General features: G+C 43.1%; 1 protein-coding gene across 2 annotated transcripts in view; it reads left to right on the top strand.

Moving 5' to 3' along the window:
- Positions 1–17,880, top strand: part of APBB1IP (amyloid beta precursor protein binding family B member 1 interacting protein) — a 232,280-nt gene that overhangs the window by 169,372 nt on the left and 45,028 nt on the right. For both annotated transcript variants that reach the window (XM_063607304.1, XM_055092506.2), the window contains exons 8-9: positions 7,101–7,260; positions 8,893–9,014. In XM_063607304.1, coding sequence (XP_063463374.1) covers positions 7,101–7,260; positions 8,893–9,014 — 282 coding nt within the window. The remainder of the gene's footprint in view (positions 1–7,100; positions 7,261–8,892; positions 9,015–17,880) is intronic.

Consider the following 17,880-nt stretch of genomic DNA (forward strand, 5'->3'; position numbering starts at 1 on the left):
CAAGATTGCACCACTGCATTCCAGCCTGGACTCCAGAGCAAGACTCCATCTCAAAAAAACAAAAAATTTTTTAAAAAAAAGTTAATTTGGTTAAGTAAGGCAAAGATGAAACAGTCCTCATCGTGTTTTGTTTTGAGACAGGGTCTTGTTCTATCACCCAGGCTGATCATGGCTCACTGCAGCCTTAAACTCCTGGGGTCAAGCAATCCTCCTCCCTCAGCCTTCTGAGTAGCTGGAACCACAGGCATGTACCACCATGCTGGCTGATTTATTTTTATTTTTTGTAGAGTTGAGGCCGCCCTATGTTGCCTAGGCTGGTCTCGGACTCCTAGGCTCAAGCGCGCCACCCATCTCAGCCTCAAAAAGTGCTGGGATTACAGGTGTGAGCCGCCATGCCTGGCTCTTCATCTGATTTCAACTCCTGAAGCAAATAACATCTCTGAGACTCATTGAGGATTTTCTGCTAAGAGTTGTGTGAATTGTCCTTTTCACGTAGGGCTTTACGCTTTCTATTCCCATGGCACCTATCACAGTTCTCTGAATGAAGGTGTTCAATACCTGCCGATGGATGGATATTCAGGAAGTAGTCCTTGGCTACCCCTGGAGCCAGACTTTCAAGGTTCATCTAGGGGAGTCTTCCCAGATTAGTCTGGTTCCACTCATTCCAAACGTGCCCAAATTTCCTTCCCATTCTTCTCCCCTGTTTTCTGCAAGTGATTAATTCCACAGTCCATCATTGGAACTCCACATCCTCATCTGCCTTGCCCTTTTCTCAAACCTTGGTTAAATCCAACTTTCCTCCTGCTCAGTCCTGGGTGCTCAGTGAGCTACCCTGGTTCAATCACTCTCTCACCTACAAAACCATTTTACTTAAGAGACAAGGGTCTCACTATGTTGCCCAGGTTGGTCTCAAACTCCTGGCATCAAGCGATCCTCCCACCTGGGCCTCCCAAAGTGCTGGGGTTACAAGCATGAGCCACCACACCTGGCCTCAGCTAATGATTTTGTTGCCCGTTTTGCAGGGAAAATAGACACAGTCAAAACAAAAGTTGCGCAAGCTCCCACCAAGACGTCTACCTATCTACCTGTGTGCATCTGTACCCATATATCCCATATTCTTTCCTTAACAATGGATAAATCATTATGTTTCTGCTGAGGGCCAGACTCTTCTCTCGGGCTGCAGTCTCTCTTTCTGTCCTCCTCTGCTCAAAAGTCTCCGATGTCTGACCATCTCACACATGAAGCCAGAATGAATCCTCCCAGTGGCCTCCAGTCCCTGCATGACATAGCGACCAGTCACCTCCCTGGCCTCATCTCCCAGTGTTCACTCCTTCATTCACCCCATTCTAGCTGCCTGGTCTCCTGGCTGCCCCTTAAGCACTCCAGGCCTGCCCTTGCCTTGGGACCTTGGCACTTTGCAGGTCCTCTGCCCCTTCCCTGGATTCTGAGTAGGTTCGCTGTGCATCTCCTTTAAGTCTTTGGTCACCTTCCTAGAGAGGCCTTTCCTATCTAACACCACATGCACACATCCCCAGTACTCCCAATCCTTCCCCCACTTTAGTGTTCCCCTCAGTGCTTAACACTACCGTGTGTGTGTGTGTGTGTGTGTGTGTGTGGCAAGGTCTTACTCTGTCACCCAGGCTGGAGTGCAGTGGTACCATCACAGCTCACTGAAGCCTCAAATTCCTGGGCTCAAGTGATCCTCCCACCCAGCCTCCCAAGTAGCTGAGACTACAGGTATGCACCACCATGGCCCACTATTTTTTAAAATTATTTGTAGAAAAAGGATCTGGCTATGTTGCCCAGGCTGGTCTCAAACTCCTGGCCTCAAGCAATCCTCCCACTTCAGCCTGTCAAAGTTCTGGGATTACAGGCATGTAATAATAGTTAAAATAGTTAATTTGGTAAATTAAGGGAAAGATGAAACAGGCATGTAATTCCAGCACTTTGGGAGGTTGAGGTGGGAGGATTGCTTCACCTGGCCTACTTTACTTATTTGTCCTATGTATTGCCCATATCCCCTCCCCACCACCCCACAGGATCTCCCCCAGGGATCTTTGTCTCTTTTCCCCACCAATGCATCCCCATCTCTTAGAATAGGTGCCAGGATCACACAGAGGTGAACAAGTCAAGTGCGGTCCCTGCTTGTGGAGAGTTAGAGTCTAGATAGACTCTAGCTCTGAAGAAAATAAACCAGGAAGAAGTGATAGAGAGTACCCAGGCAACCCTACCAGATGGAACTGGTGCTGAGGAGGCTTCTCTGAGCAGGCAGCCCTGGAGGGAAGGCCTCTGGCCAGAAGCAGTTGGATGCATGTGGGTGTGGTGCTAGGGGGCATTCCCGGCAGAGGGAACAGAGAGTGAAATATGCTCCAGCAAGAATGAGCTTGGGGAGGTGGGGAAAAAAGGAAGGAACTGAGGACAGAGAGGCAGCTGGGAGACACAGGGTCTCATAGGCCCCAGGAGAAGTTTGGGTTGTATTATAAGTGCAATGGGAAACCATTTGAGGGTTTTAAACAGGGGAGTGTAAGACAAATACACAGCTTTTAAAGGTCATAAAGGGCCAGGCACAGAGGCTCACACCTCTAATCTCAGCACTTTGGGAGGCCGAGGCAGGAGGATTGCTTGAGGTCAGGAGTTAAGACCAGCCTGGGCAACATAGCAAGACCCCATCTCCACAAAAATAAAAATTGTTTTTAATTAGCTGGGCATGGCAGTTCACACATGTAGTCCCAGCTACAGGAGGCTGAGGCGGGAGGATCCCTTGAGCCCGGGAGTTCAAGGTTGCAGTGAGCTGTGATCATACCACTGCACTCCAGCCTGGGTGGCAGAGCAAGATCTTGTCTCTAAAATAAACAAATATGGGTTATACTGGCTACTTTGTAGAAAATGGATTGTAGGGGCAAGGTACGAGAGCAGGATTGTAGCACAAAATCTCACACATGGGTAAACGTGTAGAATTGATCACACATGGTTGGCAGCTGAGGATGAGCTGTGCTGAGTCATTGACTTTACCTCTCAAGATAAAAAGACAAAAGAAAATGGTAAAAGTAAACTTCCTAATTAGACTATTTCAAACCCCTGGATTATGTATAAAATATATTATTTATGTATTTTCAGAAGGGGAAATGAAAAGAGAAGTAAGTTTTTTCTTAGATTAAAAGATAGAACAACCAGCAGATTCCATTCATTCGCTTCAGCTGGAGACTAAGAGAACAGGAGGAGAGGGCAGGTATTTCCTGCCATATATCAGAAAGTGAGAAAGTGTTGCCGTGATTTAGTTTAGATGAATTATAATGGCACACACAAAGCACTAGCTGCCTTGATTCAACAAAGAAGTTGGAAAACAGACGCCCCTCTGATCAGTGAGGAAGGAAAGAAAATTACGAAGACAAGTTATGTATTTGCTCTGATTTCAGACACTCCGAATATGTTTGTTCTGTGGTGCAGAATATTAAGAAAATAACAGACACGCTCATGCATTAAAAGAATAACTGCAATGTACTCATGCATAATCTACAACATGTTTTTAAAGGATGGAAATCAAATCTATCTGTCATACTTTGCCCTCAAGTATTCTGTGGGCTGTTGACATCATTTTGAATTACAAATGATGTATACAGCTTGTGCTACAAAGATTTTGGAACTAGAAACAGAATCAGACTCATGCATTACTTTTATTGTTTTTTTAAAAATGCCCTGTGACACCAGAGAACAATTCCATTTGTAAATTTTAGTATAGAAGCAAAAAAAAAAAAACAAAAAAAACCCCCCACAAAACTGTAAATGATTTAGGTCTCAGATATTTTGTGTTTAGCATCTTGCAAAAAAAGAAGAAATTATAAAAAATTATAAAAGCTATAAAATCTTTAATGGATTATTTAAGTTTTTTCACCCTTGAATCACTTTGCCCCATAAATATGAAAGTATTTAGCTTGCTAAATCACATAACTGTGATTTAGCTTACTAAATCACATAACTGTGATTTAATGTTATGTGTTGGTATAGAGCTACTCTTTAGCTTGCAAACGTGAGGGAAGCTGTGAAGAATAGTAAATATAATTTCTTCTTGCTAAACATCACAAGGCTTCTCTTGGTTATGTGTGTGTGTGTGTGTGTGTGTGTGTTTTCTAAATTCTATAATTGTGGACATTCATAAGTACATGTGGATTAACTCTAGTTTCCAATTTCTGCAAAAAAACACCTTTAATCATTGCCGAATTATGTGGTTTAGTATTTTTTCTCTGTATGTATGTTTTTATAGAACATAAAAAACAGCAACATATGTTTTATTTTCTTGAGAATTCCTAAGCAGGATTGAGATGTAGTCAAACATCATTAATCTTTCCATCAGGAACATTAAATTTTCTAAGCCTTAACATTGGTAGTGTGTCTTAGCACATGTAGCTACTTTACAGCAGTAATTCTCAGCAGAGAGCAGCAAGTACACCTTCCACAGAAAATAAATCCTAGTAAAGACTGCTATTTGAAGAATTTCTCTATTTCCATGCAACCCTCCATGACTCATTTCTAAGGTCAGATGAATGGATCTTTGACACCTACCATTTATAGTTGGGCCTACCATTTTATCATCAAAATACAAATACAGGGAAAAAGCAACTATCCAACTACAGATGTCTGGGCTAGAGATTTTCAAGGGGAAAAAAAAAAGTGTTCTTTAGGAAACCCTGGGATAAGGCTCTGATTTAAATGGTCCCTGGAGGAAGAAAGCATTTTGACTGCCCCATGTCTACATTTTGATCTTGGGGGTGTTTGTGAATGTTGGAAATAGAAGGTATTACATGATTGCTTCAACCTGTGGTTGCTGCCTGCAACTCACCCAAATGGTTACCACCACACACACCCTTCCATTGCTATCAGTAACTCTGCAGAACCATCTACAGGAACTACACTCTTCAACCTGTTAACTATAGAGTGTTAGGAAAGAATAAAGCTACAGCCAGCCATACAACCCTGGTTGTACTCTATCTCATTTGATCTCAGAAGCTAGACAGGGTTAGGTCTGGATAGTACTTGGATGGGAGGTAGGAATGGGACAGAACCTGGCTGCTCAGAACCTAATCCAAACTTGTGGAGAGAAAGAAATGTTACCAAATTTATGGTTTCTCTCTCCTTTTTCAGTCCATCTAATCACTTTTTTTAATAACAATGACTCTTATCGGTGAATAACCGGGACCAACCGTTAAGCTCATATGCTACAAATACACAGGTATCAAAGAAAATCCAAAGCCTAGCTGCATAACTTCAAGAATTAATTCTGTTACATTACATGAAAATCACGGTCTCTCTAACGAATAAGATCTTTTTTGTTGTTGTTGTTTTCTTTTCTTTTTTTGAGACAGAGTCTCGCTCCACCCCCCATGCTGGAGTGCAGTGCTGCAATCTCGGCTCACTGCAACCTCTGCCTCCCAGTTTCAAGCGATTCTCCTGCCTCAGCCTCCTGAGCAGCTGGGATTACAGGCACATGCCACCAGGCCTGGCTAACTTCTGTATTTTTAGTAGAGACGGGGTTTCATCATGTTGGTCAGGCTGGTCTTGAACTCCTGACCTCATGATCTGTCCACCTCGGCCTCCCAAAGTGCTGGGATAACAGGCGTGAGCCACCATGCCCGGCTGAATCAGATGTTTTAATAACTTTGACAAGTTGCCTAGAAAAAGTCAAGGATATTGTGTTTTTACTGAAGATAAGTAAATGCAGCTTCCTCCAAACCTACAGATTTGGAATGAGATTACTACCAATTTTATTGTGAATTTAATTCAATAGAATATTTTGAAAATGGAATAAAAAGTAAATTAGGGGCTGGATACAGTGGCTCATGCCTGTAATCCCAGCACTTTAGGCCGGTGAGGCAGGAGAATTGCTTGAGGCCAGGAGTTTGAAACCAACATGGGCAACATAGTGAGACCTTGCCTCTACAAAAAAATGAACAAAAATTAGCTGGGTGTGGTGGTGCACACCTGTGGTCCCAACCACTCAGGAGGCTGAGGTGGGAGGATCAGTTGAGCCCAGGAGGTTCAGGCTACAGTAACCCAAGATGACACCACTGCACTCCAGCCTAGGCAACAGAGCAAGACCCTGTCACACACACACACACACACACACACACACACAAATGAAAATTAGATTTATCATGTGCCTGCAAAACAGCTTATTTCTCAGTCTACATTCATTTCACTTAATCCAACTGTGATCTCAAATGTGCCCTGCTGTAACTATCTGTCTCTCAGTGGGGCCCCCTCAGTGATACCATGTTAACATACGCTCTGTGGACCTTTAGAGAATTGTAGATTAACCAACTTGGTCTTATTTGGTGTCTTCAGACTCTTGGATTGCATGAAATGGGACTCAACTCCAGCTAAGCAAAAGAGAAGAGTTTATTATAAAGAAACAGGTGGCCAGGTGTGGTGGCTCACACCTGTGATCCCCGCACTTTGAGAGGCTGAGGTGGGTGGATCACTCGAAGTCAGGAGTTCAAGACCAGCCTGGCTAACATGGTGAAACGCCATCTCCACTGGAAAAAGAAAAAAAATTAGCTGGGCATGGTAGCAGGCACCTGTAATCCCAAGTACTAGGAAGGCTGAGACAAGAGAATCACTCAAACCCAGGAAGCAAAGGTTGCAGTGAGCTGAGATCACGCCACTGCACTCCAGCCTGGGCGACAGAGCAAGAATCCATCTCAAAATAATAATAATAATAAAGATACAGACATAGCTTTTAATCTAGAAAAGTTTCTGGGCTCCAGGATGGAATGAGAACAAGGGAAAGATTATTGGGAAAGAAAGAAGTTAACACTTTTTTTGTTCTGTTATTTTCTGTCTCTCCCACCAGACTGCCTGTCTCTGAAGGCTAGACAAGGACTGTGTTTATTATCTGTTTTCTATTTTTGTGAATTGGTTTCTCCACCTCTGTAATCCTAGCACCTAAAACAAGTGCTTGGCATGCAAGTTAGTTTAGATGGAGCAAGTTCACCAAACACATTCTTACAGAAATTTGCAGAAACAATAGCAACTTTGAAACCCTCATCTTAGTAGCCTTCTCCAGTTGCTGAAATTTACTGGCTGCCCCATGGTTCTATCCTCAGCTCGTCGTCAAGGTGCACATGAATGATAACAGCACAAAGTCACTGATGGTGGATGAGCGGCAGCTGGCCCGAGATGTTCTGGACAACCTTTTCGAGAAAACTCATTGTGACTGCAATGTAGACTGGTGTCTTTATGAAATCTACCCGGAACTACAAATTGGTAAGTCCCATCCCCAGCAATGGGCTGTACTCCAAAAACCTTGTGGGTTTGCTGTATAATGGGCTTGGGTTTATTCTTTTTTTCTCTTTAATTTTATATAAAAAATAGACACGTGCTCTCACTATGCTGCCCAGGCTGATCTCAAAATCCTGTGCTCAAGCGATCCTCCCACCTGGGCCTCCCAAAGTGCTGGGATTACAGGTGTGAGCCACTGCGCCTGGCCTGGTTCATCCTTGAGAAGACTTTGGTTCAAGGCTTTCAATTCCCTTATATGAGATTTAGTGCTTGACTCTTCATTTCATTGTAGTGAAGAACTTGGATTCTAGCAGGAGGTGGCCAGACCTTGGGGGATATAAGCACTATTACTGCTGCTTCTCTAGTGGTTCCATAAGGGAAAGAGAGTGGCTGGATGATACTTACTAAGATGCTGCATGCTTAATAAGCTGAGCAGATGGCAGGAGAGCCTGGGTATCTGTTGGCTAATGCCCCTTTAGTGGTTGCTTCCTTAACCGACCATAACCCTGCCATAGCCTCCCACAAGTGCTCATTTCCCCTTCCTCCCTCCCCACTGGCTTAGTCTCTGATGCTTTGTCTAGTGGAAGAGTTTCAGCCTCAGTGCAAAGAACAGTTGGTAGACATTGATGGAATTTTTCTAAAGTGGAAAAAAAGTTAACTGAAGATATACTGTTACTTATTCTTGGTGGTGGTGGTGGTGTTGAGACAGGGTCTTGCTCTATCACCGAGGCTACAGTGCAATGGCGCAATCACGGGTCACTGCAGCCTCGAGCTCCTGGGCTCAAGCACTCCTCCTGCCTCTGCATCCCGAGTAGCTGGGACTATAGGCACACATCATCATATTTCTCATTTTTAATAATGGGACAGTCGTCCCTCAGGAGAGCTGGGTGGGACAGAGAATTGCCTGTGCTGGAAGCTTTGGGAGCAATTTTTTTTTCTGGATAAGATGGTTTACACTAAAGCAGTCCCTTAAATTTCTCTTCAGTTCTGTGAGTCAAGGGAAGAAATGAAAGCCTTTCTTTATGTTTTAATTCAAGCATTCACACGTTGCTTTTAGAGTGTTAAGGAGTGATGTTTTAGAGTACACGCTGGCTCTCACAATTTCATTCAAAGTGTTTTACCAGTCATTGGCTGATTGTCCACCTCACGTAGAATGTTTGTCACCATCTGGGACTATTTAAAGTAAAAAATGTCGATGTGAAAAAAGTATGTCTCTGGGTACACTGGCATATGCCTGTAGGCCGAGCTACTTGGGAGGGTGAGGCAGGAGGATTGCTTGAGCCTTGAGCCTGTGAATAGCCACTGCACTCCAGCCTGGTCAACACAGTGAGACCCCATCTCTTAAACAAAATGAAAGAAAAAAAGAAATAAGTGTGACAGCTGACCATTGTCACTGTGTTACGGGTTTTTTCATCTTGTTTATAATGGAAGATAACTTGAAGACAATGAAAGGGAAACATAATAGAAATGTTACAGTGTGGCATCACGTGAGAATTATTAACAAGAATCCTAGGCACCTGATGAAAGTCATGAAGCATTAACTCAATAATAGCTTGTTTCTCACTTGGAAACCCTGATGTCTTGGGTCTGAAAGAATACCTTTTCTTATTTCATCAGAGAGGTTTTTTGAAGACCATGAAAATGTTGTTGAAGTCTTATCAGACTGGACAAGAGACACAGAAAATAAAATACTATTTTTGGAGAAAGAGGAGAAATATGCTGTATTTAAAAACCCCCAGGTAAGATGATCTGCATATTGTTAAACCCTATAAAGTACGAAGGATTTTTTTTTTTTTTGAGACGGAGTCTCAAAGGCTGGAGATGGAGTCTGAAAGGCTGGAGACGGAGTCTCGAAGGCTGGAGTGCAGTGGCGTGATCTTGGCTCACTACAACCTCTGCCTCCTGGGTTCAAGCAATTCTCCTGCCTCAGCCTCCCCAGTAGCTGGGACTACAGGCATGGGCCACCAGGCCCAGCTAACTGTTTTGTATTTTTTAGTAGAGACAGGGTTTTACCATGTTGGCCAGGATGGTCTTGATCTCCTGACCTCGTGATCTGCCCACCTCAGGCTCCCACAGTGCTAGGATTACAGACGTGAGCCACTGCGCCCAGCCAAGGATTTTTTTTAATGTCACCTGTATACTAACCATACCATTCATTGTCTCACAAAATATCACAAATATATTATTTTCAAATAAACACAAACTCAACTCTTAAGCTATATGTACGCTAACAGTCCTTTGAAGGATTCAGAAAGAAAAGAATCCATTTTGCTTTTTTTCATTCCAAATCCAAAACCTATCTCTCTGTGGTTGTCTCATCCTCTTCTGTCCCTGTTTCTGTGTGGCTATATTAATCCAATATATCTTCATGCACTCACTGTTGGTTCTTCCTGCTTCTTGCTTGAAAGATGCTCTTTTCTTTGTTGTTTGTATTTGGTGCTTATATTTGCTAGGAAAACTAAAAGGACCACCTAGAAAATGTGCAATTTATTGTGATTTTGTTACAAACAATTTGTGCAAGTAAAAAGCATAAATTTATATTTGTTCTTCTTTTCATATTTGTTCATATTGGTTCTTCATATTTGAAAATGCTTCCTTCAAGTCATGTGTACAAGCATGTCCAGGCTTTTTCCCAACTGTGGCCTCAAGCAACTATAATTGTGTGAGGGTCATTACTTTCTTTTTGAAAATCAAAGAATGTTAAAGGTGAAGAAGTTCCTCTCCATTTTCCAGACACCTTTCCCTTTTACAGGTTAAAAAAAAAAAGTGTCATATCACTAGAGGGAGAATTAGGGCAGCTTCCTTGCGGGAAAATTTCTCCTATAAATGCTATTTTCTGGGTCTTCCCTAGGTTGTATGGTGGCTGACTGACAACACAACAATTAAATAGTATTAAAAGTACAAAGTTTTTCACCCATAACTACCTTCAATGCCATGCTTTTTTCTTTTTTTTTTTCTTTTTTTTTTTTGTTAGACAAAGTCTTGCTCTGTTGCCAGGCTGGAGTGCAGTGGTGCAATCTCGGCTCACTGAAACCTCTGCCTCCCGGGTTCAGGTGATTCCCCTGCCTCAGCCTCCCAAGTAGCTGGGACTACAGGCGCATGATACCACCCCCGGCTAATTTTTTTTTTTTTTTTTTTTTGTATTTTAGTAGAGATGGGGTTTCACCGTGTTGGCCAGGATGATCTTGATCTCCTGACCTCGTGATCCGCCCGCCTTGGCCTCCCAAAGTGCTGGGATTACAGGTGTGAGCCACTGCACCCAGCCCAATGGCATGCTTTAACAACTGCATTAGTGAGGGTACCATCTAAGTTGCTGTAGCAAAGAGACTCTTAAATCAGTGGTTCAAACAAGCTACAAGCTTATTTCTCTGTCATGCACTGGTCCAGCCACAGGTAGATAGACCTAGCAGAATGGCTCTGCCATTTTCAATATGTGGTTTCCATCTTTGGTTCCATGTTAGCTTTTCCGCCTTGCCATTTTCCAGTCCATATGAAGTGAGGGAAGAGCCGGGGAAATGCACATTCAGATTTATGCTTCCGTCCCATTGGCCAGAAATTAGTTCCATAATGACACTGAGCTACAAGAAAAGCTGAGAAATGTAGTGTCTATCTGAACAACCATATGCACAGCTAAAACTAGGGAGTTACATTCAGGGCCACCACTTTGCATAACTCCTCCATGAGGCACCTTTCCCCTTGAATCTATAAAAATAATGCCCAAGAGTCATGCAACATGGCTATGCTATTGTATAACTAAGAGAAGGAATAGCTATTGTATAACTAAGATTAGCCATGGTGGGAGAGCCGGAGATTACCTCCATACCCCTTTAGGCTGGATCAGAGATTACCTCCATACCCCTTTAGGCTGGATCAGAGATTACCTCCATATCCCATTAGGCTGGATCAGAGATTATCTCCATACCCGTTTAGGCTGGATTAGGGATTACCTCCATATCCCTTTAGGCTGGATCTAGAAACCAAGTTGACACCAGGGAGATTAACAGAGGAAAGTATACACATTTTTATCAGTTTTACGTCTACATGGGGATCTTCACAAGAGTCAAGTCTAAAGAAGTGGCCGAGGCAAGATGCTTCTATACTTTTTAAACAAATAATAAATTTGAAAAAAAAAAGACAGAACAAAGGGAACCTGGCTAGGGGCAGTAAAGTTTCTAGGGGAGTGTAAACCAGAAAGTGTCTGTGACAGGTCTCAATCAGTTTAGAAGTTTCTTTTGCCAAGGCTTAAGGACATGCCCAGAAGAAAACAAACAAACAAACAAACAGAATCACAGAAACAGTCTGTGGTCTGTGCCCTTTTCCAAAGATGAATTTGAGGGCTTCAATATTTAAAGGGGATGCCAGGCACGGTGGCTCCTGCCTGTAATCCAGCACTTTGGGAGGCTGAGGCAGGCGGATCACTTGAGGTCAGGAGTTTGACCAACATAGAGAAACCCCATCTCTACTAAAAATATAAAACTTAGCTGGGCATGGTGGTGGGCTCCTGTAATCTCAGCTACTTGGGAGGCTGAGGAAGGGAGAATTGCTTGGACCCAGGAGGCAGAGGATGCAGTAAGCCAAGATAGCACCACTGCACTTCAACCTGGGTGACAGAGCAAGACTCCATCTCAAAAAAAAAAAAAAAGTAAAGCGGAAAAGTCAAGGAGGGGAAAGAGGGAGGGGTGTGGTAACGCACACATTGCAAGAGAAAAGGAGCAGGTAGGGGAAGAGTGAATGGCTGTATTCCTCTCGCACTCAGTAAGTTGGAACTTCACAGAAGATAAGATGAACATAGAGTTGCTCCCTGTGGAGATATTTAACCTTTTATTTGTAGCTGTCTGTTTAGGAACAAAAGGGAAGGCAGCGTCTTGCATGACTCAGCTTTCAGCTTACTTTATTCCTTTTGGCAGCGTGGACTGGGGTCCTGCGTTTTTATTTTCCTTTCACTAGAGGGCATCACCAGAAGATATACGGGGGGAGATAAGGGTTACTTTATCTATAGTGGAAGATAAGGATTCCTTTGTTGAGTATATTTATTCAGCTCCTTTGCAGCCCAGTTCCCAGTCTCTGGTGATAAGGGCTATTTTCTCGCCCCGAAATGCTGAGTGTTCCCCTCCCAGAGGAATCTTGATGGCTTGCTGCCTGCAGGAAGAGGAGGTCGGCTCACCCTTTCTGGAACCGCAGTTTCTCCAATGTTTTCAACTAGAAGTAATCAGTGCACCAATCTAGCATTTTTGGGGATGGCATGTCTTTCAGTCCTTCAGTGGGCATCTGCAGTTTGCCATGGTAACTAATGAACTAGTGCACATATCATAATGGTACACTCTGAATTTTTACACAGTGAACCAACCCATGTAATTACCACCCACATGAAGATAGCAGAGCATTCAGGGAGTTGCAGCGGCCTTCCTCCTGGCCCTTCCCAGTCCTTACTACCCATTACAAAGGTCGTCATGATTCTAGCCTCTATCTCCTTAGCATTTCCTCTTTTTGAACCTTATATATGAAATGGAATTATATCACAGTACTTCTTTCTTTTTGAGACAGGGTCTTGCTCTGTTGCCCAGCCAGATCTTGCAGTGGCACGATCATGGCTCACTGCAACCTCCACCTTGCAGGCTGAAGTAAGCCTCCCACCTCAGCCACCAGAGTAGCCGGAAACACAGGCACAGGCCATCACACCCGGCCAAGTTTTGTTTTTGTTTTTTTGAGAGACAGGCTCTCACCATGTTGCCCAGGTTGGTTTTGTTTAGCTTTGCTTTGGCTCAACTCTCATTCATGCTATTGCCCATAGCACTAGCTTATTCTTTTTCACTGTTAGAATTCCATTGTGTGACTATACCAAAACCTATTTATCCATTGTCTTGCTGATGGATATTTGACTTGTTTCTAGCGTGGGGCTTTAACAAGTAATGCTGTTGGGAGCATTCTTATACAGTACATGTCTTTTGTTGGACATGTGTAGACATTTCTCTTGCATATATACCTATAGGTGCAATTGCTGGACCACAGGTTGTGCAGATGCTTAGTTTTATTTTTTTATTTTATTTCATTTTTGGGATTGAGTCTTGCTCTGTCACCCAGGCTGGAGTACAGTGGTGCAATCTAGGCTCACTGCAACTTCTGCCTCCTGGGTTCAAACGATTCTCCTGTCTCAGCCTCCTGCACAGCTGGGATCACAGGCAACCACCACCATGCCTGGCTAATTTTTGTATTTTTAGTAGAGGCAGGGTTTCACCATGTTGGCCAGACTGGTCTTGAGCTCCACCTCATGTGATCTGCCTGCCTCAGCCTCCCAAAGTGCTGGGATTACAGGCATGAGCCACTGCACCCAGCCTTTTTTTTTTTTTTAAAGAGTCCTTCTGTCACCCAGGCTGGAATGCAGTGACACAATCTCAGCTCACTGCAACCTCCACCTCCCTGGCTCAAGTGATTCTCGTGCCTCAGCCTCCCAAGTAGCTGGGACTACAGGCATTCACCGCCACACCTGGCTAGTTTTGGTATTTTTAGTAGAGACGGGGTTTCACCATGTTGGCCAGGCTGGTAATATGTTTAGTTATAGTAGATACTGCCAAGCAGCTTCCACACAGATTCTATGACTCAGCCTCCCATTAACATTGTATGAGAATTCCTGTTGTTCCAGATCCTTGATAGCCTTTGGTGTTACCATTAATTTTTAAATTTTATCCATTCTAGGGGTCTGTAGTGGCATCTTCTGTGGTTTTAAGTTGAATTTTCCTGATGCCAGTGATTGTAGCATCTTGTCAAATGTTTATTATCCATTTGAATACCCACTTTTGTGAAGTGCCTGCTCAAATCCTTTGCCATGATTCCCAGTCTCTCACCCTAGACTAAGCATCAACAAATGCCCTGAGGGGAAGTGTGGCTTTCTGGAGACCTGAACACCACTTTATGGTTCATTTCTGTCTTAGATCTTGACCTCTTGCATCCTAATTGCTTCAATAGCTCTCTAATGCCTTCACACAGATTTTTTATTAAATCCAGCATTTCTAGCTGTTTTGTCTACAGCAAGCTACTTGTATTGGGCCATTCTCACACTGCTATAAAGAAATACCTGAGACTAGGTAATTTATAAAGAAAAGAGGTTTATTTGGGAGGCTGAGGCGGGTGGATCACCTAAGATCAGGAGTTCGAGACCAGCCCGGCCAACGTGATGAAACCCTGTCTCTACTAAAAATACAAAAATTAGCCAGACATGGTGGGGGTGGGGTGGGGTGGGGGGCATCTGTAATCTCAGCTACTAGGGAGTCTGAGGCAGGAGAATCACTTGAACCCAGGAGACAGAGGTTGCAGTGAGCCAAGATTGTGCCACTGCACTCCAGCCTGGGCAACAAGAGCAAAACTCCATCTCAAAAAGAAAAAAAGAAAAGAGGTGTAATGGGCTCATGGTTCTGCAAGCTGTACAGGAAGCATGGTGGCATCTGCTTCTGGGGAGGCCTCAGGAAACTTTCAATCATGGCAGAGGGTAAAGTGGAAGGAGAGTGAGCACCTCACATGGCTGGGGCAGGAGGAAGAGAGAGAAGGGGCATGCAACATGCTTTTAAACAACCAGATCTCCTAAGAACTCTATCATGAGACAGCACTAAGGACATGGTGCTAAACTGTTAGAAATTGCCTCCCACCAGGCCCGACTTCCAACACTGGGGATTACAATTAGAGATGAAATTTGGGCCAGGCCATGAATCCAAACCATTACTACTGTACCATAGCGGGAAGCAGAAATTCTCCTCATGAATTATTTTGCACAAGAATATGTTCTTAAAAGCCAACTTTTATACATTCTCCTAATCTACAATCAAATTTAAAGACCAAAATTGAAGTGGAGGCAATTTTGAAGTGGCCAATTTTAAGTAAATGTATTTCCATTTTCTCAGTGTTTGAATCTATCTTCTGGCCAGTGCTCTGCATACATAGTGGCTTCTGCCTGCTGACCTTAGAGTGAGAGAAGCAGGCTGTGACCATTCTCATTGATGTCATGGCTCCTAAAAGGGAGGCTTTGTAATTTTGAAATACCTAAAGTCTTCTTGTCTAAGCCCTGTGCTAATACCCTTTGATTGTTTAAAGCTGGGCACAGTGGCTCGTGCCTGTAATTCCAGATGCTTAATTAGGAAGGAATTCCAAAAGGACTTTGAGAGGACAAGGCAAGGGAATTGCTTGAGCACAAGATGTCAAGACCAGCCTGGGCAACATGGTTGTTATAAAAGTGAGCTCAGCTTGCTCTTGCTGCCTTTTTCATGCCTGCTTACTTGCTTTCTGCTTTTCCACCATGTTATGACACAGTATGAAAGCCCTCCTCAGAAGCTTCCACCATGTCCTTGGACTTTCCAACCTCCAGAACCATGAACCAAATAAACTTATTTTCCTTATAAATTAACCACTGTCTGGTATTCTGCTATAGCAACAGAAAACAGACTAAGACAGATTAATACTTATTTGCAGCTTAATTAAGAAAGAGCTTACCTGGCCCAGAATATCAGTTTTTCTGGAAAATTATCAAACTGTAAAAAACTCTTTAAAATTTCATTCTTAAAGTACCAATACTGAAGTCTTCAATACTTAACAGAGGTCTTTTACAAATTATTTGTCTTGGGGGATAGTGCCTGGGAGAGGCAAGAAAGTGAATGCAGAGGGAGGCTTTGAGCTCCATTTTCAGAAGCAATAATAAGTAAGAATTCGGAGACATTAGTGATATGCTTGTGCAGGCATAATTGCTAGGCATCCATTTCCACTGGTGACTGGAAAAGTGGCTTCACACACCTGGGTTTCAAATGTCACCTGCTGTGTGATCTTGGTGTGCTCTTTGACAACACTTAAATTCACTTCTCAGTTTGTAAAATGGTTGATGCTGCTGTACTTCCTACCTCACAAAATCAAATACAGCATGAAAACCACTTGCCACATTGTGAAGTTATGCATTAAAGTAAAGTGGTTTGATCTCAACTGAAATTCAGCAATCATCTACAGTAAAGTTCTGTATAATAGATTATCTATAATAAATGAATATAGAGAAACTAAACTCTGCAAATTTGTGAACAGAAAGATGCTTAATTAGGAAGGAATTCCAAAAGGATAACTTGTCTACATTTGGGGAGGCAATAGGAGATCACCCCATTTTAAATGAGAGAAAACAGAGTAACTCTTAATGAATTCTTCTGATGGCTGCTGTTATGCACTGTTCCATTTGAAAGTAACTTATCAGCTTTTTGGAACAGTCTGTGTTTTAGCTTCACTCCCAAGAGGTGGGAGCCAAGTATGAGTCTAACTATTGAGATTTGGTGAGGGTGCAAGACCATCATTGGTTCTCCAGAGCCACTGCTGAAATCTGAGTGCACAGACACTGTTAGCTCCTGCCATCAACTGTCAGTGGTGATCCTTGGGTATAAGAACAGATATTGCTCTAATTAGAATGTTTTCAGATTACTGAAAGGACCCAGAGGCATCTCATTGGAATGAAAGATAGGAAGTACAGTCAGGCCTCCCAGGGACTGGTGCAGGGGTTGGAGCGTTGCTGGGATCATGATGGCAAGCATCTTGGTCCCAGCCCTCCCTTGGGTCTCCATGTCTCTCTGTCACTCTCTGTCCCTGTGCACAGCTGTGTCATTCTTCTTCCCTTTGGTGGACTTCCTTCCTCAGCTTACTTATCTGTTCCCACATAGCCCCTATAGCCAACCTCAGACGATGGCTGCCTCTATAAATGGATCTCAAACTTTGTGCTTGTGTAACCCTAGAAGAAGTTTGAAAAACCGTGTGCCACCTCACACATTTGTTTGTTGACATCTAAATTTTTTCATCACAAGTTTATTTATTAAGTATTATTATTATTATTTTTTGAAATGGAGTCTTGCTTTGTCACCCAGGCTAGAGTGTAGTGGCATGATTACGACTCACTGCAACCTCTGCCTCCCAGGTTCAAGCGATTCTCCTGCCTCAGTCTCCTGAGTAGCTGGGATTACAGGCATGCGCCAGCATGCCCAGCTAATTTTTGTATTTTTAGTAGAAATGGGGTTTCACCATGTTGGCCAGACTGGTCTTGAACTCCTGACCTCACGTAATCTGCCCACCTCAGCCTCCCAAAGTGCTGATATTACAGGCACGAGCCACTGTACCCGGCCTACAAGTTTAAATAGATACGAAGAATGCCATGTCCAACATATTTTGAATGTTGACAGTTTAAAAAAACTATTCAATGGACTCTAAATACAGTTCCATGACAATTTGATTCCCACCATCATCTTTTTAAGAAACACATGAATAAGTTTTTATTTTTTTATAGACTTTCTTTTTAGAACAGTTAGATTCACAGTCAAATTGGACAGAAATAGAAAGAGTGCCTATATATCCCCTGCCTTCACACACACACAGCTTCCCCCACTATCAACACCCCCCACCAGCATGGCACATTTGTCACAGTTGATGAATCTACATTGACACGTTATTATCACCCAAATTCCATAATTGCCATTAGTCTTCACTTTTGGTGATGTACAGTAAGGTTTTTTCAACATTTGGGACATTTTATATTGTTCCTTTTTTTTCCCTTTGAACTGTTCTCATTTCATTTTCTCCACAAAGATTTATCCTATTGTA

This window comes from Pan paniscus, chromosome 8 (assembly GCF_029289425.2).
Source record: "Pan paniscus chromosome 8, NHGRI_mPanPan1-v2.0_pri, whole genome shotgun sequence".
Classification (NCBI taxonomy): Eukaryota; Metazoa; Chordata; class Mammalia; order Primates; family Hominidae; genus Pan; species Pan paniscus.